Source organism: Mycena indigotica, assembly GCF_014461135.1.
Source record: "Mycena indigotica strain 171206Taipei chromosome Unknown Mind.scaff0015, whole genome shotgun sequence".
NCBI lineage: Eukaryota > Fungi > Basidiomycota > Agaricomycetes > Agaricales > Mycenaceae > Mycena > Mycena indigotica.
The window spans coordinates 854,578-877,406 of NW_023503014.1; the positions used below are offsets into that span (position 1 = coordinate 854,578).

At 51.0% G+C, this 22,829-nt stretch overlaps 4 protein-coding genes across 4 annotated transcripts; 2 read left to right on the top strand and 2 right to left on the bottom strand.

The window, feature by feature from the left end:
* Nucleotides 1-2,705: 2,705 nt before the first annotated feature.
* On the top strand, nt 2,706-4,218 carry MIND_01336000 (PLCXc domain-containing protein; the record flags this gene model as incomplete). The annotated part of the gene is made up of 5 exons (XM_037369807.1): nt 2,706-2,866; nt 2,916-3,074; nt 3,126-3,357; nt 3,402-3,770; nt 3,820-4,218. The coding sequence occupies exons 1-5, from the start codon at nt 2,730-2,732 to the stop codon at nt 4,216-4,218; spliced, it is 1,296 nt and encodes a 431-aa protein (XP_037213803.1). The 5' UTR covers nt 2,706-2,729.
* Nucleotides 4,219-16,568: 12,350 nt separating this feature from the next.
* On the bottom strand, nt 16,569-18,229 carry MIND_01336200 (F-box domain-containing protein; the record flags this gene model as incomplete). The annotated part of the gene is made up of 3 exons (XM_037369808.1): nt 17,060-18,229; nt 16,721-17,006; nt 16,569-16,669 (listed from the first exon to the last, which is right to left on the bottom strand). The coding sequence occupies exons 1-3, from the start codon at nt 18,218-18,220 to the stop codon at nt 16,569-16,571; spliced, it is 1,548 nt and encodes a 515-aa protein (XP_037213804.1). The 5' UTR covers nt 18,221-18,229.
* Nucleotides 18,230-18,904: 675 nt separating this feature from the next.
* On the bottom strand, nt 18,905-19,709 carry MIND_01336300 (uncharacterized protein; the record flags this gene model as incomplete). The annotated part of the gene is made up of 5 exons (XM_037369809.1): nt 19,318-19,709; nt 19,199-19,271; nt 19,074-19,151; nt 18,975-19,012; nt 18,905-18,923 (listed from the first exon to the last, which is right to left on the bottom strand). The coding sequence occupies exons 1-5, from the start codon at nt 19,692-19,694 to the stop codon at nt 18,905-18,907; spliced, it is 585 nt and encodes a 194-aa protein (XP_037213805.1). The 5' UTR covers nt 19,695-19,709.
* Nucleotides 19,710-19,989: 280 nt separating this feature from the next.
* MIND_01336400 (MaoC-like domain-containing protein) lies at nt 19,990-21,234 on the top strand (the record flags this gene model as incomplete). Its single annotated transcript, XM_037369810.1, has 6 exons — nt 19,990-20,040; nt 20,114-20,192; nt 20,239-20,426; nt 20,477-20,576; nt 20,623-20,693; nt 20,743-21,234. 6 exons carry the CDS (start codon nt 19,990-19,992, stop codon nt 21,232-21,234), a joined length of 981 nt encoding a protein of 326 aa, XP_037213806.1.
* Nucleotides 21,235-22,829: the final 1,595 nt, after the last annotated feature.

Here is a 22,829-nt window from a genome sequence, read left to right on the forward strand (position 1 = left end):
CAGTTCGTATGTCACGCGTCACACAGGCTATAAAATTCGAAATTTTTCCGCATGTCACACCATTTTGCTCAAATTCCTGTCCCAAAAAGGTAATTTATGACATTTCCGGGCGCCTCCGGCGCCAAGAACTTCCTAATTAGGAAATAATTCGAATTCCAATTTTCGTATCAGATGTCACACCATTTTTGGCATTCGAATTGAGTAAAATACTACAGTATCTCCAGCAAGGTGACAGCAAGCGGTGATACATTGAACCGCATCGAGTTGAGCGAGTTATTGATGAACGAATACCTGTATGCAAAACAAGACTGGGAGGTCGAACGCGACGCCCTAATTCGGCAGGCGACAGTCGTACGCATGCACATTCAGTTTGCAGCCCAACCTAACGTCCAGCCAGGCTGATTTGGGCACACCGGAGTCGCAGCGGGCTCTGAACGATGTGACGCAGCAGCTGGCACATATCACTGCCACGCGCCAGGCACAGTTGGCGTCCAAGTACGCAGACGCAGTCGTACGCGGCTACTCACATGCTGTCCACGACTACATGGGTTATCTCGACATTGCGAGTCCTGGCGAGGCGCTACAGGTGGGGTCTCCTCTGTGGTTTCCTTGTTTTGAAACTTAACACAACATTCAGAGCGCGAAAGACTCGCTGCGTGAGGCCGCAATGTCGTCGCTTGATGGCAGTATGAAGGTTTACCCAGTCCAGCTCTCACCCCTGGACTGGTTTGAGGGCCTGTCGACGTCCTTTACCATGGAGGATCTGACACAAAACCCCAAAGTAATCCGCCAGCAAATCAACGCGAAGTCGCAACAGCTTGACACGCTCAATGCCCAGCTTGTCGCGCTGAAGATGGGGACAAAGGGCGACCCCACCGAGTTGCAGGGCAAGGTTGATGCGGCCCAGACGGCGCTTGACAAAGCACAGGGAGCTTTGGCGCTCAAATATTCAAGCAACATAATCGCAATGGCGAAAACGTGCTTGGATGCGGCCGGTAAAGTCGACACCGGAACACTGGCGGGCAAACTTCAGATCGCAGCCAGTGTCTTGTCCGAACTGCCCGACATGATGAGCGCAGTACAAGACGCACAAGACCAACTGACCGCTTCCTCACGGGCGCTGTCGCAGATGCTGGCTTCCCTGGCGTTGGCGAATGCGACCGACACGAGACAGAGCAGCAACAGATCTCCTTGCAGATCCAGGCGCTGACGGACGACCTGAATGAGCTGAATACGCGCTGGCAGACGCTCACTTCTGGTACAGGGGGCGTAGCGCCGCCCGCCGTGGTCGACCACAGCAATGATGCAGTTCCGACCACACCACTTGAGCTCCCATCGGACAGCTCCTCCGGCGGGAGTCGCTGGCAGACGATAATGTTCACCAGCAGCCACGAGAGCCGCACCAATCTCGCGACCAGCAACGCCAGCGCGGCGTCAGAACAGTGGTCGTGCAACTTATGGATTGCGTCTGGGTCTGGCTCGTCGTCCCATTCGAGCGGGGCCTCGGCAACGGCGTCAAGCGCACAGGACGATAACATCGAGTTGGCGTTCCGCGCAACGCTGGTCACTGTCGACCGCGGAGGGTGGTTCCAGCCACAGTTCTTCAAAGAGTCGGCGGCATTCTACAAGGTATGTTTGTGTTCTTCCTGCACGGACAGTCAAATCTCACATTACAGGTTAATGACCTTGTGTCATGGGTCGATGACGACACCAAGAAGGTTAAGGGGCTACTCCCAGGCTTCCCTGTTGCCTTTATCATCGCCAAAGATATTGTTGTTCGGATCACACACAGCACGACGAACACGGCCGACAACAAGGCCAATGATGCCGCCAGCTCGGCGTCCTCCGGGGGCTTCCTCTGTTTCTCGTACTCGAAGAGCAGCTCCAGTAGCTCGAGCTCGGAGTCGGCCAGCTTCCAGGCGTACTCAAATGGATTTATTGTGAAGATCCCCGGGCCCCAGGTTGATATACTCCGTACTAAGAAGACGAATGCTGATTGTTGATGCAGATTTTGGGATACATTATCCAGAAAACCGACCCGGACGCAACGACAATCATGCCCGCAACACTCCCGACGAACTTCTTTGTCCCAGATGACGAATATGATGCGACTGTCAACGGCGGAGGAAAGGCCCCTGCAAATGGTGCAAACCTGGAGAGTGGAGTAGAACCACCGGCGAGCCATGCCCCGGCGCCAGGGATTAGCGAGGAGCAGCTGAAGGGTGTGTTAGCGAAGATGCTGGACGATAAAGTTGGGGAGCTGTTCAAACAGTTGAGTACCCCACCGGCAGCAACCGGGACACCTAGCACGGCATAGGTTTATCAACATAATACTGTAATCATGAGGTTCAAACAATTGCTATAACCTTGCCCCGCCCTTGGCACCGTGGGAATACATACGGGTCAATATACTTAACATACACAATGAAAAAAAGAATTAACTATGAGGTCGAGGCTGGTGGATGATCGGATCACGGTCAGGGTCAGCGCAAGGTCGCTGGAGGAAAGGGTCAAAAGGTGAAAGCAGGGAATCGATGACACGCGCGGGGCCGGGGCGAACCGGCGGCAGGCGGTCGGGGGCTCGGCCAGGGCAGGGACTGCGCTGTAGACCGCGGCCTTCCCTTGAGTTGCCTGCGTGGGAGGGCTGACGTGACGACGGCGTGGCAGCGTGTGAACGCCACGCCAGCAGCACAGCCCCATACCCTTCTTCCTTCCCCCCTTCACTACGGATGCTGCTGCGGACGACGGCGACGGCGACGGCGATTGTGCTGCTGGGCCTGGGCGTAGGGGTGCTGGGTGACGAGGCGAAGGCTTGTACGGGGAGGAACGCCGGGAAGTACTATGATTTGAGCGGGCTGAGGAACGCGTGCGTGGCCTCCCTTCATTCTCCCTCTTGCTTGGCTGATTTAAAACAGGAAGGACTACAGCCTCAAGACTCCCGGCGGGCAGGAGCTCGTGATCAACGCGTGTGGAGCGGTCGCGCACGAGACGTGGGGGCTGAAAAAGGACGACGTGGACGACCCTGCCAAGGTCGCTGGGTTTACGAGGAGGGAGCATGGCGATTTCTCGCTCGGGTGCGTCTCCCTTGCCCCCTTCCCGCTGTGTGTGTACTCAAGGCCGAGCAGACAGGTAAACACGACGCTGACTTTCGGGGCGCGCTCGGGGTACCCCCACCTTGTCTTCACCGACGGATCCAGATGTCTTGACAGCGATGGGAAGAAGGTGGATAACTTGCGCGGGTCTGCGGAGATCGAGTTTGTGTGCGACCCCGCGGCAGGAAAAGGGTCGCCGAGGCTGGTTGCGGCGCTTCCCCCGGGCAACAGGGCTTGTGCATTTGTTTTTGAGTGGCGCTCCGCCGTGCGTGACCTCTTTCCCCTCATCCCCTTTACTGACGGCAGCAGAACGCGTGCGCCACCAGCGAAGGCTGGACATTCGGCTCTTTCCTGTGGTTCCTTCTAAGCACGTGCTTCAGCCTGTTGCTTGCCTACCTCATCGTTGGGTTCATCTACAACACGCTTGCGCTCGGACTGCGCGGGATGGAAGCCGTGCCGCGCTTCTCGCTTGCGGGGGCGGTGCACCATGCGCGTGAGGCGGGCGAGATGGCGGTGGACTGGTGGGCGACGAGCGGGCCGGGGCGCGGGCGGTTCGGGCTGCGCGGGGACGGGATGCGGGCCGGAGGGGCGGGAAGGAGGTTTGGGAGAGATGCGGAGGTGGGCGGGGATGTCGAGGAGGAGGAGGGGTTGCTTGGCGGCAAGCCCCGGGCCGAACGCGTTTGTGCGCACGCGGAGAGAGCCGCATGTCAACCCCGCATCGCATCAGGCGCAGAGCATGGCTGCCCCGCCCGTCGTCAGCGCCGCTACCGCCAACGGCGCGCACGGCCCGATCCCGATGCCCGTCCCGGTGCCCCTTCCAATGCCGACCCCCGCGGGACTCAACCCGGCGTCGCACCAGGCACAGGTCATGGCCGGCCAAGGGCAGGGGCAGGCGATGGAGGACATGCCCGCCCCCACGCCCCTGCAGAACGCGGCGATCGGGCTGAACCCCGCGAGCCACCAGGCGCAGGTCCTCGCTAGTATGCCCGTGGCGCATCTGAGTCGGTCGCCGGCCCCGGGTGTTGGTCCGATGGCGCCGCTGACACCCGGGAGGGAGCGGTTTGCGCTGGGGGATGGCGAGGAGGAGGACGATGAAGAGGATGAAGTGGGGGCGGTGAAGCTGTGAGTTGAGGGGAGGGAAAAGTACTATTCTATTATCTTCCACTGTGTTTGTTGCGCGTGCGATCCCTGTCGTGGTCGTCGTTGTGTGTTTCGTCGCGGGGCCGGGAGCAAAAGTTTAAACATGACTCGACAGAAACTCAATATGCGGGGGCGAACCGGGACAGTATACGTCGTGGCCGCTCGCGGCCCTGTGTTAGATACCCACCTTACAACCAACACACATAAGTACTGATTAGGACACCTTCTTTTGATTTACACCAGTTTTAGGTTATCTGATTTTTTTTTGAAAAATACCCTCTAATGACAAGAATTAAGTAGATTCTGATTGAAGTTTATATGCTTGGAATAACCATTCTGGTCCATTCAAAACAAACAAGAACTAACCAGTTAAGTTCATTGTCAGTGTCGGGCTCGGGCCGTATCGGGGCGTCGGGTGGTCTGACTTTGAGTGGGTCTGAGGAGCACGAAGATGGGGTTTTAGCCCGGAGAATAGACAATACAGCTAAATGCAGAAGTGTAGGTGGTTTGTGGAGCCTACTCGACGCTCCAGCCTGTTTACTGTTGTTGTGGCTCCTGCCAAATTTTAAGCTGGCCTGGGAACAACCCGACCCCATTGAGTGGAGCCCAAGACCCATTTATGAGAAAAACATGACAACAAGTGTAAACAGGTTGGAGCGCTGAACGCGCTCCACAAACCACCTACACTTCTGTATTTAGCTGTATTAGCCTAGCAACTACATCCTGTAAGTACGGTTTTTATACGCTAAGATATTAGGGATGGATCGGACAGCCGCCAGTAGGGTGCTGTGAGTTTTGAAATGTCCGCAGCCCGACCGCGGTTTCGAAACAGGCACGTGACATATCCGGGATGCCCGGACATGTGTCTGGCATGTGAATCGTGCTCCCGGAACCGCAGCAGTAGCTGCAGACACATGTGTGGCCCTTAAGCATGTGTTCTGATATGCTGGACGGCATTTATGTGCAGCTCGCTCACTGAGCCGGCCCCTCTGTCATCGGCCCCGTCAGGCTGTCACCGGCCGGCGGCGACTTACCTCATCAAGCCGCCTGGTTTCGAAACAGTTTCGAAACGGGCCTGTTTCGAAACCGGTTTCGAAACAGTGGTGAGTAATTCTTTTTGAATTACTCACAGCACCCTAGCCGCCAGGTCCCAGGGCAGATTGGATGGGTGCTGTGTAGGGCCCGCAGGGGTGAAGGGAAGGGGTTGGAAGAATGGGGAGTGCTGAGGAGTACGGCGGGCGTGCGGGACATCCTTATTCCCTTGTTTTAAAACCTAGAAAATGAAGCATTCAGTGTCCTGAGCAGATTGTAGGTTTTAAATTTTCCATATCTGCCCCAGAGACCACCAAGTTATGCCTTCCTCTCTAGGAAACTATTTCTTATTTTTTTTTTTCTAGCTGTTGTTTGGCTTTCTGAGCATTTTCATCTTAAGGATCACAAAATATTCGTGTGTTACATGTCACGTCACATGACTGATCGTCACATGTATGTAATGACATCTGAGATGATCTTCCTATCATGTCATCAGACTGGGAAGCAGTTGACTTATATACATTATAGATAGATTGAAATAAGCTTGAAAACATGCTTGGAGGCTAGCTCTTAGCTAAGGTGATAGAACATGAACCCTCAGCTATAATTTTTGCCTTAAAAAAGTTCAAGTGTTTATTTGGTGTTTTCTGCTTATTACAGTGCTATCTGGAAATCTCTCTTGAAAATTTCACGTGTGGCTGTCTAAATCAGTCACATCAGTCACACAATATACGATGAATACAGGGGCCGCCCACGGACTCCGCGACGGCTCTATCACCCCTAATTGTATCTAAGCATCCATCTATCGGTTGATAACTTCTTGATTAGCTGGAGAAACAGGAAACGGGGGAAGAGAAACGGGCTCCGCACCAGGCTTCATAGGGATCTTTACCTGGGCTGCGTAATTCCCCAGTCGTCCGTCCAGCCCAAATGCCTTCGTGTTCCGTGTTATCACCTCCTCTAGCTGTCGTTAATGTGAGGCGATATGTCAATCTCAGTAAGGAGTTGGCCACACTCAACCGGTTCGGGCGGTGGCTCTGCTGTCTTGGGTCCTCCTTCCAGGGGTTCTATTGCCAGTGAACTTGGAAATACAGGTCTAGTGCCACAAAACTGGAGATCAAGGATTTGCCCATAACCTGGATGAGCTGTATATTGTGTCCTGCCTTGATTCTCAATCGAGAGGTCAGTGATTCCAATGCTTTTCGTGATATCAGGGTGATATCTGAGCCAGAATCAATTATGACGGGAACTGGATCCGCCGAAAAACTGTTAATCATTGCAACAGTTTCTGTGGAGCTTGACCCCAAGAACGAGCTGCCTGGTGGACAAGCCATATGCTTCCGCAACTAGTAATGTGGTAGTTGCGCGCATGGATTTCTTAAGCTAATCGTCTGAGCGTGTTACGGTTCAGCGCGGGTTTGGCTACCAGTGACGCACAATTTGCCTGTATTTCACTTGCGAGATTGGCCGGATTAGTGAGTTTCTCAGGTGAGTCATTTGACTCCATGTTCCCCTCCAGAGCTGAGCTACTCTGTGCACCTCCTGAGGGTTGCCGCTGATTGTTCCCTGTCGGTCTCTGTGTGGGGGGTGGTCTTGACGGCTGTGTGAAGCTAGTAGGTAAATGCGGCCCAATTCCATGCTGGGTTGAGCTAGAATTCGCTGGCGGAACGGTCCTTGGCCATGAGTCAGGTATTATTGTTACTGGCGGTACTGACTCGCACTTCAGAACAATTGGTTGCATGATTTCTTGCATCACTGAAGGCTTCTGGGGTGGTGGCAAATGAGAGTACTGTGCTGGGGTGCTAAACTGTACTCCTGGAGTATTGAATCTGACACTCTCTTATCGCAGCGGATATGTCTTCAATACCCTTCAAGCTTATTTCATCTAATATGTCCTCCTTCTCGAACATTACTTTCTCAAGTATGACAAGGAAGTTTTCGACTTTATTAGCGAGGAGCGGAACCCATTCCACTAGGCTCAAAAGATGCGAGAGCATGTCGAATTCGCCAGAAAATGTTTCATATAACCGGCGCGGAGTCCCTCAACATTCAAGTAAGTACACCCCAAAACCCCAGAGATATCACTGAAATATCCGTCAGAGCAATCACATAGATATCACGTTCCAATGTCAGTTTGAGATCAAGAATAGATACTCCTGATTCTTGTGGCTGGATATCCAAGTGATATGCTATATAGTTCTAAGAGACATCATTGTTGGGCTTTTTGTGATATTTGCCATGTATCTCAATATAACATTCCCGGGAAATTCAACAGATGTGTGCGACAAAGTCTTTTGTGTACACTGCCATGTGCCCATCACCATGTCATGACAGCTGTCGATCACATTCTTCTCCCTCTCCTTCCACGACAACCAGCACAACGACCAGCACGACCTCCTCGCTGACGCTTCTGCCCCGGAATATACGCATCGTCATTGTGATGGCTTCCCTCAGGATCTGAGTCAGACTCCTCCTGCTCCTCAAGCATCGCAACACCTTCCTCCTCCACTCCAGCCTCCCCTGCCCCCAAATCAACTCTATCCTCCGACATTGCATCCTCAGCATCATCCTCACCGTCATATTCGCCTGCCAAAACGTTGGCCGCATGCGTGGCTTCTATCTCCGCTGCCTGGGCTGCAATGCGAGCTGCCTCCGCCGTTTGAGCCTTCTTGGCCTTGGCTGTTGCAGCCCGCTTCTCGGCTGTCTTCTTTCGCGCCGCCGTTCGGGTGGACTGGGCTTTTTCTGCAATGGCCCTGTGGAAAGCAAGCCGATCAGTCTGAAGATAACGCAGCTTGTATGCATGTGGAGGGAGGACCCATGTTAACTCGACGAAATTGTGGAGGCACCCAAGATTCAGAATGAATATCTCGTCATCCGTATGCTTGATCAACTCGACATTGTGAGTTGTCAGCTCCCTCTCTTGTCTTTTTTTCCTAGCTACAGTTGGCTTACATCTCCCTTTCTCGCAGTCGTGCTGAACAGAGCAGGCGAATCGTATCTCTGCAGCCTTGACAACTAAGAACGATTTTTTCCCTTGGATGATCTCGGCGCCATTCGGCCCGACGAACGATGGGCCAATCAAATTGCGGATGCTGCAGGTCGGTGCAAATGAATTGCTCGATGGTAACCGGATTCATCTCTCCCCCAGATATAATCTCAGTTACGTGCCCGAGCACTGGCAACTGCGTAATCGTATCCCACCTGTTTATCCCAAAACCCACTGATAACAGCCAGTCTTTTCATTTTTGCCTGAGTGGTGAATAATTGGTGGAGATGGGGGTGAATATCTCCAAAGTCCAAGGCCATTTTTTTCGCCAAGTCCAACATGTAGGGGTGAATAAAGGTGAATAATTTGACACAGGCCATCAAGACCAAGTTCGCCAGTCATACTCTGTGACAAGTGTGACATATTGTCCCAAAAAGGAAGTTTTCACCAATAAACATGTAAGTAGGTTTTATTGCCTATGTCCTGTTCTAAAATATCATATAGCTATTTCCCTAAAAGGAAATTTGTTGTTTGTAAGGACAATACTCAAAGCATGTCACAAAGTGTCACAAAATTAAAGTTGTATATCATGACTATATGAATAACTTTCATCAAGTGACCTATAGTGGCAGCTCAATAGTAGTATTGGCACTGCCCAATTACTGGCTCATATATAACTGATGGGCTTCTATCTTGCTTGTTACTTGAGTTAAATGCACAAATCAAGCACTAGCAAGAAGGGTCTTAATAGTATTATCACTTAATATGGATCTTTTGATTATTATCATGTGATATAATTCCTTTATTAACCATTCAGTCATAAACAAGAGAATATCTAGTACTTTATGGCTGATTTGTAAGCTTAGTTACTATAACTTATTGCTCCATTATGTACCCTCCTATCTCCTAGTGAATATGGCACTGACAATGCCATACATTCACTTATCAGTGGCATTTAATCTTCATCATGGTTGAAAGATCAGCACAGATCCCCAGCTTGCCTGGGTGGATAAAGTTGGAAGAGAGTTCATTTGAAAGGTATACTATCCAACTATACTTGAGCATCATCAACTATATTTTTTTGCTACTATTAGGTTCATATATTTACTGCCAAGCATGCCTGAATACCAAGTTGAGATATTTCGCTGATATACTGGGACTGCATGCATAGAATTTCATGATCTAACTTGATATGATACCATGGGATGGTCTAGCACACCTACACCCATTCACAACCACAGAGCAAGTGTTAGGGTCAGTCAATTCCTGGAGACCTTGGGTGCCATATAAGCTAGGATGCAGATAGGCTGTGAGGGTAGGGGTACCATTTTACAGGAGGTGCATGAGACCCCTACCAGGAGATATACTCAGATTTATGATATTCACAGAGACCAGCCCCTAGTGAACTCATCATTTTTGGGATAGATAACACTGATAATGGTACTGTGAGAGATCCAGAATAGCTATGAGGTTAATTCAAGTGCTGGACAGGTTTATTTGAAGGTCTATAGTATCCTATATTCAAGTCTTGTATCATACTTGAAATTAATTTCTGACCAGTTGTAATAGCAAAGACACTCTTTTCTGCTCTATGGCTACCTACCCTCTCTTCAGCTACCTTCTGTAACACATGCCAGAACCACAACTAATTATAGTACAGGGTCCTAGTAGATATCCAAATACCACCATACATGCATCTCAATGTCCAGTACTGAGTCTATAGACCTCACTATTCATGTAAACCAGTTTTCGCACCTAAAATGTATAATGTAATTGAATGTCTGCCTCATGTCTCTATCCAAGTGCAGACCTGTATCAATCAGAGTATGTAGGTATGTCTATATACCTCATTGACCGAACTTGATATATTTTGATCTACAATCAACCAGCAGATTATGGCTGTATTATCAATATATTGTGTCATAGCAGTAATGGGTATAATGGAGAATAACAAGAGATCCCATTAACAAAATATCATGGAAGGCATCAAATCTCCTAGGGGAACTCCTCTGTATGCTTACTACCTTCATCCCATTGGGGATACCTGACCTCTGAGTGAGTTATTAGGAGATTGTAATACTGGCATATATGACATCTATACAGGCATATAGGATATTTAAAAATATATATGTCTTGACAAGCTATTATAGAGATCCAACAGACTATAACACAACTTATATCCCAATTATCCATCCATTACTCACCTAGATATCAAGTCATCATTGTTTTTGATTCAACTTAAGGCCAGAAAACCCATGGAAAAGTGGGATAACAGTGTAGTCTAGAGATATTAAACTATATTAATATCAGCCTATATCAGGAGAATATTAACCACCTACCTACTAGTGAAACAATCATCTAAATCCATAATGAACTGGTGGAGATACTGTAGCATTTTATTCAATTCGGCGGTCACGCGTCACACCGGCCTTAAAATGCCAAAATTTTTTCGGCGGTCACACTCGACAGCCTAGACGCCGAATTCCCTCAGCTGATGTACCATTTTTTGGCTGGCGAAATCTGCCCAAAATTTTCGGCGGTCACACTTGGAGCCGCCAGACGCCGAAAATTTCATTTCGGCGCCGATGTCACACCAAAATGCTACAGTATGGCTAGATTAAAATGTTTGATAGATGATTATAAGTCAGTATAGATGTGCTGATGATCCTATATTGTGAAGGATATTGATCATCTCATTTAGGTATCATCGGTAGTGCTGCTATTGGGTCTCTATCTTATTTACTCATTGAGATATCATATTATAAGTCAGAGATCATGTACTGATTAACAAGTAGTGATGCACCCATTTAGCTGGCACTATAGGTTACTTAATGAAAGTTGTTCATATGGTCAAAATATATAACTTTGATTTTGTGACAATGTGTGACATACTCTGATGACTGTATCATCAAACAGTATTTATTTCCTTTCTTGGAATTTCAAAAATGCCTATTACCATATAGGACAGGTGTATAACAGCATGATACAGGCATCAAGACCAGCTCACATGTCTATCAGTAACAACTTCCTTTTTGGGACAATATGTCACACTTGTCACAGACTATGACTGGCGAACTTGGTCTTGATGGCCTGTGTCAAATTATTCACCTTTATTCACCCCTACATGTTGGACTTGGCGAAAAAATGGCCTTGGACTTTGGAGATATTCACCCCCATCTCCACCAATTATTTACCACTTAGGCAAAAATGAAAAGACTGGCTGTTATCAGTGCCAACCCGCTGGGTTGCCACTGATAATGTACAGTGGGTTTTGGGATAAACAGGTGTTGTATCCTGTGCAAACACCCAAGTGCCGTCTTTAACCTTGTCTCCCGTTTGCGAAAGGACATAAAGTTCGCGGCGAAACAAGGTTTGCCCCGGTGGTTCTCCCCTGCCAGACCAATGCTGATTTGCTTTGGTCTGTGACCAGCCGAATGCCGGATGTGTCTGGGCACCAAGAAGTTGGATGAACCCAGGCTTCTCGCTCGATGGAGGGGCCCACCCTAGATGACGCTGCAAGTCGGGGTCAAGATGCAAAAGCTGCTGTGTCTCAGGGCTGGACTGGACCCATTTTTCGCTTCCCTTGCACCACCAGAAGCCGCCTGAGAGGATGTGCTTGACGGCATCGCGATAACGAGGGGGCGTGTATGTCAGCGACGCGACCCTGTGACGTGTCACATACACACTCTCTTCTCTTACCACACCAATGCCCTCGCTCCTTGAACTTGGTCGCCAGAGAGCAGCAGCTGCTGCTGCTGCTGCCGCCAAAAAGGCTGCCGAGGTCGTGTAAGGGCAACCCTGGAGACTCCGACGAAAGCCTAGCAGGGGAGGATCCAAAGAGAAGAAACTCTAAGGGTCCGCCTGCTAGGGCGCCAACTATATACTGGTCGTCCGTAACTGCTGACGTAGAGTGCAGAAGGCCTGAGCGGCGTTGCAGGCTCTGTCCCAAGGTGATTGTTGGGAGGGTCTTGACGCATCGGTGATTGTGCGGGCGAAGGAGGCCATGGACGATGGTCGGGGTGGGTCGGAGCGTCCGAGGGGGCGCCGGTCGGATGTGCCTCGGATGTGCTCGGACGGTCCGAAGGAGGCCGAAGCAGGGGTTCCCCTGACAGGTCGATCTTCCTCCGTCAAGCCCCGGTCATGGATTCCGCAGCTCATTGCCAATCGCGGGCAGCAGTCGGAGTGGCATGGGCGATGACGACAAAATGCAGTCTATTTCTGGGACTTCCAATGCCAGCTGGCAAACTCGCATTCCTGATCTGACATCCTTTGGTCAGCGCCAACTTAAACGGGTCAAACTTGCACCTCAACACGAGCGTGAATACCTCCAGATCTGTGGGGTAAGTGGCATTTCGTGCTTGTGTGCTTGCTGACCATCAAACATTTGCGCAGGCAACGAACTCATATGAACGCGATAATCTACAAGCTCTGGCAATATTTGAGCTGCGTGGAGAGATCAGGGAGGTAAAGAATATGCTCCTTGAACCGAAGACCGAAGAGTTCACTGAGAGTAATAGCGAGCTGACGGTATGCTTTCTCAATTGCATTTGCCCTTCTCTTCTCACTGGACAGGCTGAGGAGCGTAAATATGCTCGAGGCTTTCTTGTCGACCCGAATACAAAGTTTTATGAAGGCAATCTGAAGGCAGTTATCATCGTGCGTGTTTTTCCACTCAACATCGTTGCGCTCACAGTTCCGACAGGACGCCATGCGACAGGACAAAGTTGCTAAAGTCCCCGGCAAAGATGCATCACAGAGTGTCAGCAAGGCCTTTGAGAAGCTTGTCGGCCATCAGCTTTCGGTTGCCAAGAACGCCATTAAGGAAAAAGTTCGTGTGTTTTTTCGAGATGTCTTTCCCAGTCTGATTCGGTTTCACCCACAAATTCAATCATCCCTCGCAATTGATGCCACTGGCTCGGATATCGCAAGCCTCGGAAACCAGCTCTTTGCCAGCTGGGGAATCGAGAGCCCGCTTACCTTACAGTTTCTTTGGCGTTTAGCACTGATGGTATGACCGTGCACTTCCTAATATAATATCTGTGCTGACAGTCCATACAGCGCACTCAACTCACTTTGAACAAGGGCTGAGACTTCTGGCCGATTTTGGACAAACAACTCCACGAACTTCGGTCTGACACTGATGCGGGTGTATATTTTTTGTACGTGGCTCATCGTATGTTCTGACCTGTGTCACTCATGTTTTCGCAGCGCATTGCAGGGAAACTTTGAAGCGGACATCAAGCAGTACGGGGAGTTGTCCAAGGAAGTACACTTTGATACCAATGTCGGGCCCCACAGCACAAATGGCTGCAGCGCATTCGGAAATTAGCAACAAGAGTCGAGAGCCCAAAGATTACAAATCCCGCAGGTGCTGGCCGTAAGCGGACACATCATGAGCTGTCGGATGATGAACGAGAGGGTGACAAGGACAATGGTGGGCAATCTGGGACGGGGCAACAGAGAATGGAGACAGTGCTGAGTAATGGATATGATATTCTGGCTTAGTTTTGTATAATAATTCCGAATCAATCTGGATATCTGAGCACAGTTAGCCGTAAAATCCTTGAGAGACCCATAGTAATATACATAATAGCTGAGCAGGGATTTGATGGCAAAATCTAATGAGAGTCTTGGTTGATATTTGGAAAGATATCCAGAGGAGATTATAGCCCTGGATCAGCATAGAGTCTATTGATTTGGCAGTAGGATTCCTGGTGGATATTCAAGGGATTACAACAAGATATCTACAACAAATATCCTCAGATATTCCGACAGGATATCGTCCAGATATCAATCAGGATCTAGGGTGTAGTCTTTCTTGATGAATGGAGCTCCGAGAGTTAGAGCCTCCTGTTGCCTAGTGACCATGCTTTTCTGACTAGAGATTTTTTGTTGTGCACTGAATGTAGGTACACTGATCACCTGTCGATTTGGATCAACGGACAAGTCGAGTTGGTCATTGTCAAGTGGTCCATACATCTCCAAGAGTGGATGCGTGGCGCGAAGATCATCAGAGACAGGTTCCAAGAGAGCATCATCATCATGTGATTGTTGAGAAGATAATGGGGGATGATCAGAGTACGGGAAATGGCGATTATGAGAAGAAGAGCATGCCCTTCCGGTAGTTATTGTAGTAGACATCACATTGATAGTCTTATATCAAGGTTCCGGCTGAGTCCACCAGTGTAAAAGATCGGGTGCCGATTGGATCAGTGATCAATGATCAGATGATTAGGAAGATAAGATGTGTAAGATAAATGGTTCCAAACCTTGCTGACTATCCAACGCTGAGTGTCCAACTTCTGACAGATTGATACAAGGTCAAGCCATTGTAGAGATCTGGACTACTTCCGTAAGACAAGATCAAGCCGTTGCCCCTGGAAGATAGATGTGATGTAAGTGTCAATGACGACTTGAGATCACACAGAGTTCAGAAACTAACTAGGTAGTATTGCAAGGGTAAGAAAGAGTGTGTACATGGAGATGCTTCTAGGTTTATATAGCTGTCCTCTGACTCAGTCTTCAGAGATGGGGTCCGGATGTCCGAAGCCCGAGGCGTGTGTCATAAAGTAGCGAGGTGATCAATCCATCACATAATACCAATCCATCACAAGCCGCCGGTTCGCCCCAGCCACGCGCATACCGTAATAACGACTTTCCGCTTTTTGCTTAAGCTTTCTTCAATGGATACATATTGACTTTTTCTGAGAAAATTTGAATCTGAAATCTTCCAGAACCTGCTCCCGCTCACATATATATATATAGCAAAAGTTCTTCTCGCGCCAAGTCTCACCCCGGATCTTGGCCCCTTGTGACTTCACATCATCAGTCAACGAGGATCATGCTCATGGCCCGTGACATCTTAGTGACATTCATCAATCACCTTTTCTTCCCCAACCACCACAATGCCTTTTGGTAGGTTTCCGGGGATACACATTTCTGCTTCACAGGTGTTAACGACTGGCAGATAACATCCCTCCCGAGCTTTCCGCGCATAATCGACTGTGTGGACGACAGCAAAACGCTCAAGTCCTGCGCCCTCGTATCGTCGACCGTCTGCGTCTTGTCTCAAAAAAAGCTCTTTAACTCACTCACTATCCTGCCCCCAACCCTCAGTGAGTCCGAGCCGCCGCTCCTCGAGCAGCTGAATAGCCTGCTATCTAACTCGCCGCACCTCCCCACCTATGTCCGCAATCTGAAAATCACGGTCCACAACTCTGATTGGGTGCGGGATCCTCTGGCTTCCGTCGTCATTGGGCGCTTCATGCGCCTCAAAGAGCTCGTCATCGATTGTCAAATCGATCACGACACGAGCTTCACTTGGGGCGACTTCGATGCGGGGGCGCGGGCAAGCCTGGCGACGATCCTAGCATTGCCGACCATGCGGGCGCTCACGCTCAATTTCACCGAGATCGAGGTGCTCCTTGAGCTGCTGGCGGGCACTCGCGGTACATCTTCGCTACGCAGCCTCTCGCTGCGGCATGTGTGGCTTAGCGCCGATCTGTATGAATCTACACCGGACGGCTTCTCTGCGCTACACCTTGAATCCTTAGTGCTTGATAAAGTGCTGATGTGGCCGTCCACGGTGGACTTTCTTCCGCGAATCATCGACTGGGCGGGTTTGCGGGAGTTACACATCTCTGTCGAGCAATTGGACGACTTGCGCCGCCCTGAGGAATCTGTCATCTGCCGCACGCGCGATTTGAACGTGCTCCGTGTCTCTGCTGGAGCTGTGAATGTCGCCGATGGTCCGTGAATCGCGATATACCCTAATCGACGCTGCTAACCTCGCCCCTCAGGTGACGACACTGCTCTCATGGACATCCGCCATCTCATGAAGCTGCACACTGTTGAGGTATCGGGAACCATCCAACATGGCCTCGTCTCGGCCGCGGCTGCCAACGCCGAGGGCTTCTTCGCGCTGATAGCCTGCATTCCTCCCACCACTAACATCGGACATGTCCGACTGCATGTCACTATCGTGGACAACGAGGACGGGGAGGACGCGGGCTATCCCGACGATGCCTTTGCTGTTAATTTTGCGAATATGCTCAGCCCATTAGTACAGGTGCTTGCCGGGTGGGTCAGGACCGCATTCAAACCATCCGTGGTGTTGGGCGTGCGTGTGGAATCAGAAGACGATACGGTCAGCGGAGCAGGCCTGGAGGACGACGTCCGCGCGGCACTGGATCCGCTGTTTGCAGGCGTTGGATTGGGGTTCACGCTGGAACCGGTTGTTGTTGTCGTGGTGGAATCAGAGTTCTGAGGGACAAGATTTTGACTCTTGATCTACGGTATATTCATCGAATCCAGTTGTATCAAGCACATCGATTCTCCTCCCAGAACTTGGTAGCCTCCGCCTTCATCCTTTCCACTTCGATCCGCGCGGTCTCGGGCCCTGTATCCGCATCTAGTGATTCTACACTTCCATCAGCAATTCGCACCAAAGCCCCACAAACTGACGGCTTACCACGCGCATCAAGTTCCACGGACTGCTGCCGAAGCACCTCCCCGTCCGCTGTACGCCTAGTGCTGACAAAGAACGAAGCGCCATGGAACCAAAAATGGTGCAGGCGCGGGTAGGCGGAGAGGATAGCATCCAGCGCAGCGCGGAAGTCAATCTTCACATGGGTCGCGTATTCGACCGGATCCCACCAGCGCCTGCCCTTAATGTCGATCTGCCAGGAGAGGACGAGGGTGGTGGTGCGCGGAGGAAGCAGCGCCGGCGTTGCGAGCACCGTGAGGAAGTTGGTCGCCTAGCGGAAAGAAATCAGCAGTCGGGCATTATGGAAATTGGACAGGGCCTCACCACAGTAGCACGCGTTTTCTGTTCGGGAATCACTACAGCGGAAATATCGATGCGGAGGCGGGCGAGGGCGGGGAAGGTCGCAGCAATTGCCGGTAAGAGCACATGAGCATCAGGCTCCTCCTCCGCGATATCTAGGGAAAGTGTCATTATTCCTTCGAAGACATGTCCGGTCAATGCGGACGCCAAATCCACCGTCGTCGTCGACAGGTTGAGAGACAGAGTTGTGAGTTGTTTAGCCAGTGGGACTATGGCGGCAGTGATTCCTAGCGGTAGTGAGAGCTGCGTGACCCGCGCAAGACGCTGCGTGATCCCATCCCTTAGGGCATCCTTGTCGTCATCTCCTAGTCCGTCGAACTGGCGCGGCAGGGCCAGATATACCACGTTGGGGAACTTGAGAAGCAGCTTTACGACTGCCGACGTAGACACGGTCTCATTTGGCGGAAGCAAGTCGAGGAATGTGACCCGAGGATAAATCGGTACTACCGTTGGGCTGTCGGTAAATGCACGGAGGTCGCATTCGAGCCTGAGGGACACCAGATGGGCGGGATCCAGAAAGTGCCTCCAGCCAGCAAGAAGGTCCTCGTCGTAGTCCTCTCCTTCAAGGTAGGCGAAGTGCGTCAATGGGGGGAGAGGCGCCGTGGGGACAAAGTCTTTCGTGTCACCATAGGGCGATAAGTCTCGAAGTGTCAGCTGGCGGAGGGCAGGGGTAGCGGCAATTTTGACAAGTGCAGGGGTATGCAGTACTACCCCCTCGAACGAAAGCTGCCAGAGGTTGGTAAAGACATGAAGGCTGTCCAGCAGCAGGTTAAGCAGCTCCAATGTCTCGTCGTCATCCTCCGCATAGCCAAGTTCGTCTTCTTCCTTATCGGCCGCGCGCCAAGTAAACACGCGGCAGGTGCGGACAAGCGGGGCCACCGCAGGTGACGTCCAGAACCCCAGTTTCCCGCGCAGATATTGCACCTCCTCGTCTGGAGGTAGAAACAGCTCATTCGCTGGGTGTCCGTCAGTCCCGTACGCCGGCAGGCTAAGGTCGGCGAAGAGCAGAGGCCGCGTCAGGCGGGAAAGCGCGCGGTTGGTTGCATAGGTGGTGATGAGATCGGCCCGTGGGAGGGTTTTGAGGACTTCAAGCCAGAGTTCTGGAGGGGTCACACTCAGGGCCATGATGGAAGAGGAAGGAAAAGAGGCTTACGTGTCATATGGTTGATGTATGTCATGTGATCGGATAAATGATCCGAATGACATTCTAATTTTCTGGATGGAAGGTGCTTGCTGCATTCTACGGTAATTTCTACCCTCCATAGCGACCACTCACCGAAATCGGCATCGCACCTTAACACCTACTTTCAGGCAGCCACTGCCAGCCACGGATATTTAGATGATAGTCGATCGCCGATCACCGGGTCCGGCTTCACCATCCCCGAGCGCTTACGGCCTATATGAAATGACTATCACGCGCTTCTCCCCTTTCCTTTCTAGTGCTGGCCAAATACAAATATAATATGCAATTCAGATATTATATTTTATTTATATCATATTTGCCTACTTGGAAGAATATTATATTTGTAGTATATTATATTCATATTTCCTCACAGATATTCAATATGATATGAATATATTCAAATATAATCTAGTTGTCTTGAATGCGAACATATTGTAAGTAGTCAACACCATCTGCCAAACCTGACTTGAGCCATTCCTTCGTAATAATACCGATTGACGCTGTCTCCGTTGTCATTGATGAGCGTACATCAGACATGGTATGCTTCAGGCTGGAGAATAGGCGTTCAACAGACACACTAACACCAGGAATGGCCAAGATATCCCGTGCGACACTAGCTAAGACAGCTAGTGTCCCACTGTTCTCCTGAAAATGCATAAGTCTATTTGCTCCGAGAGATAGCGTTAGTGTACAAACCTTCTACCAGCCAAGAGGATCATCGAAATCAGCCTTGACTGGAGAAAGATTGCCAAGATATAAGTCGACCTCTGCTTTACCCTCATCAACATCAACCACAGAAGCTGCTTTGAGCGCTGCTGCTTTGGCACGTTCTCGGAGTTCTGCTGTCGTGAGCTCCTTCTTGGCCTTGGACGTCTGGGAAGAGAATCAATGACAGATGCTGTACAAATATAGAGACGTACCGCGTTTGAATCACCAGCTTGCCCCTCGTTCTTCCCAGACTTGGCAGCTTTAGCGTTGATAATCCAGGGGATGCTGGCTGATATCAGATGGAAAATGAGCTCAGAGGACAACAGCGTACGTTTCCTGTATCAGCAAGAGAAGCTGCTCAACACGAAGCAGTATCAACTGCTTCTGGTCTGCTTCGACCTCGGCTGCGAAGTGTTTTGCCCAGGAGTGTGCCAAAATGACACCATGCCGACCACGAGTGATGAGAGGGTAGAGGCCGGTGGCTGGCTCGTTGGGCTTCTTGGAGAATACACGTTCCCATCCTCGGTTGAAGGCATAGTAAGGCCCTTCCTCGTGGGTCGGATAAACGATGACACCGTCATTTGTCGAAGGTGCCAGGTGCTTGGCAATTGGGGCATCCCTGCAGCCGGTACGTGACTGTTCTGGCAGATTGTTGATAGCCTTCTCAAGGTCTACTAGCCTAGCTTCCAGACTGGCGGGTGTGGCCATCCCTCGTGGTCGATGCTACGTGGCAGTGGCAATGCTGATGCTGATCAGATGCTGATGAATAATCTATCAGTCAGCGGCCGACTCACGGGTCACGACAGCTATCGGCCGACATGCTAGAGTAGTTCAATACTCAAGTATAATTGAATATTCCTAGACAGATATCATATTATATTCAGGTATATTAATATTCAAGGTCCTCACTAACATCATATTATATCCATAATATTTAGAATATATTCAATATTTATTTAAAGATATTTATTTATGGCCAGCACTATTCCTTTCCTCCCCCACCATGCCCGCCGACCTCTCGCAAGTTGTGGGCTTCGAGCTCGAACCCAAGCCCGTGCGTTCTCCTTCTTTTGCCCCACACCTTTTCTCCTCTACCGTATGGCACGGCTGACACGTCACACCCATAGGTCTCGTGGAATAAGCGCGACCTACTCACGTATGCTGCTGGCGTTGGCGCAAAGGCGGATGACCTCAATATTGCCTATGGTACGTCGCTCCTGTGGCCCGGTCTTTTCCGCTAACCTCTCTTTAGAACTCCGTACGCCCTTCCCTGTCCTACTCCGCATTCTCATCTCCTTCCCAGACGACTCCTTCGCTGCCCTCCCGACCTACCCCGTTGTGCTCCCGTTCAAGGGCGACTCGCAGGAGCTCAACCTATTCGCGAAAACGATAATGGCGAAGCCCATTCCGTCTATGCCTCCGCTGGACCCCAACCGAGGGGTGCGGGAACGCGAGTCAACCGGGACCAAAACTGACTTGACTTTGTTCAGGTACACGGCGCCCAGTCGATTCAGATTCTGAAGGAGCTTCCTCTTGTCAGTGGCCCCGGATGGACATGGACAACAAAGTATGTCGGCGTGGCGGAAAATAGTGCGTTGTCGTGTCTTACCGTTGTCCTTCTTAACAATCGTCACAGAGAGCGGAATCGTGCTTACCGCGGAAAATACGTTGCTTGACCCGAGCGGTGTAGCATACGCAAAGCTCTACGTGCGTTCCCTCCATCTCTGCACCCTCATACCCAATGTTGTCCCTCCAGAGCTCCTCATTCAACCTTGGCGCGAAGGCGCGCGGCGAAGCATACTCCAAGTACATCGCTGGCCCGCCACAAGGCAAACCCATCCCGAAAGACAGGCTCGCCGACTACACCTTCACGGACCAAACTACAACCGAGCAGGCACTCGTTTTCCGGCTCAGCGGCGACTACAACCCCCTTCACATCGACCCCGCGATCGGCAAAAAGACCGGCTTCGGTGGTGTTATTCTTCACGGTCTTTCTACGTTCGGATTCGCCGCGAGGGCCCTGATTAAGACTGCCGGCGGGGGCGATCCGCGCAGTTTGAAGCTGTTTGGCGTGAGGTTCACCAGTCCTGTGAAGCCGGGTGACAAGCTCGAGACACAGGCGTGGGAGGTGGGCAAGGGCCCGGGGGGCACCATTGAGCTGGCCTTCCAGACGAAGAATTTGACGACGGGGAAGGTCGTACTGGGTGGTGGTGTGGCGTTTGTTGCCAAGCACGCTGCCAAGCTGTAGGATTGTTCAGGAAGATGTCTGTTGATGCGCCTTGGAAGTGACAACGAGTTACGACGATACTTTCTCGAGTGGCATGATGAATGTTGCGGCGGCTCAAGTTAAAGATCTGCGAGAAGCTTATGGTGACGACCATCAGGCGATAACATCCTTTCGAACGAACTCCCGGTTTCCCTGCCAGTGTTGACGATTTCGAGATGCGGGTGGTACTTTTTCTCAAGAGCTCATCGATGACATCGTGGCTCAGGCTGCTGTAGATGATACAGCAACTCTCAAATCCTGCTCACTGGTGTCTCGGAGCTTCTGCGCTTCGGCGCAAAGGCTTCTATTCGAGTCTTTCGAGCTCTTGCCGCCCTCCAAGCTTGCCCCAGCTGGCCCATTCAGTGTTCCGAGGCTCGATGACCTCCAGAACGAATCCCCACACATCAGTCAGCTTGTGCGACACTTGACCATACGCTCGGGCGCCTTTGACACCATTCCGTTGTGGATGGAAGAAGAAGCGCTCCCCAAGGTTCTTCTCCGTTTCGAACGTCTGAACACGGTCCTCCTGGATTCAACATTGCGGGGATTCCATCTGGCGGGAACTGCACTCTATTGGTGGAAGCTTTCTACTCCGGCACAAGCGGCCTTGGTTCACACTATGGGCCAACCAACTATCAGATCATTGGCAGTGCACGGCGTCTCCTTCACGAAGCCCTCGGACCTACGCGGCGTCCTCTGCTCAGCGGGTCGAACACGACTCCAGCATTTGTCGTTATGGGAGATCAGTGTCCAAGAGCAATCAATGGTTGAACATTCCAACCCTCCGGCCATCCATGCAACTTCGACTCGGAATCGTCTCCTAGTCAGATCGTTAAGCCTCAAAATTGACGATACACAGATGATTCAGTACATCGCCACATTGTTATCTGTCCTCCGGCATATGGAATTCACTCTCCAAAGCACGGAGTGTGAAGAAGCGACACAAGCAGGTTTTCTCTGTGACGCCCTCGATGTCGAGACTCTGACTATCATTCTGGAACATTAGCACAGTCCGTAGTCTTTGTTGTCGTGGTGACCTGCTCAGCTTCATCTGAACATTGACAGCGGAGACTTGCAAACTTGCCCTGGGCCACCTGACCCGACTAAAAACGCTGAAAATACAACTTCAGCTTCTCTTTGACAGCAAAGCGCACTACTACCATCCTGGCCAATGGCTGCACGACCTCCTCACTCCGCTTGTTCACTGCGGCTCACTGGCGCATCTCATCCTGGAGATCTGTGTGAACGCGGCGGACCTTCGGTATCCTAAGCAGCCCGGCCGCTTTGTCGCCACGCTGCGATGCTGGTGCCGCTCCTCCGTTCATGGGCCGAGGCCGGGTTCACGCCGCTGCTTACGATCCGGGTGGTGCCACACAACATGTATTTGGACTTGGAGCAATTCGGGAGCGTCGACCACAATGTGTTGAAGATCATTGGAAGGCTTGGCTTGCGGACGGAAGTAGAACTTCTGCCGTTCTAATCATTGTCATTTCATCAAGAGAGCGACGTCGAGCCATCATCACTTGGCCATTGCATTTGGAGAGCGTGACGGTGTATATATATTGGAATGTATCGTT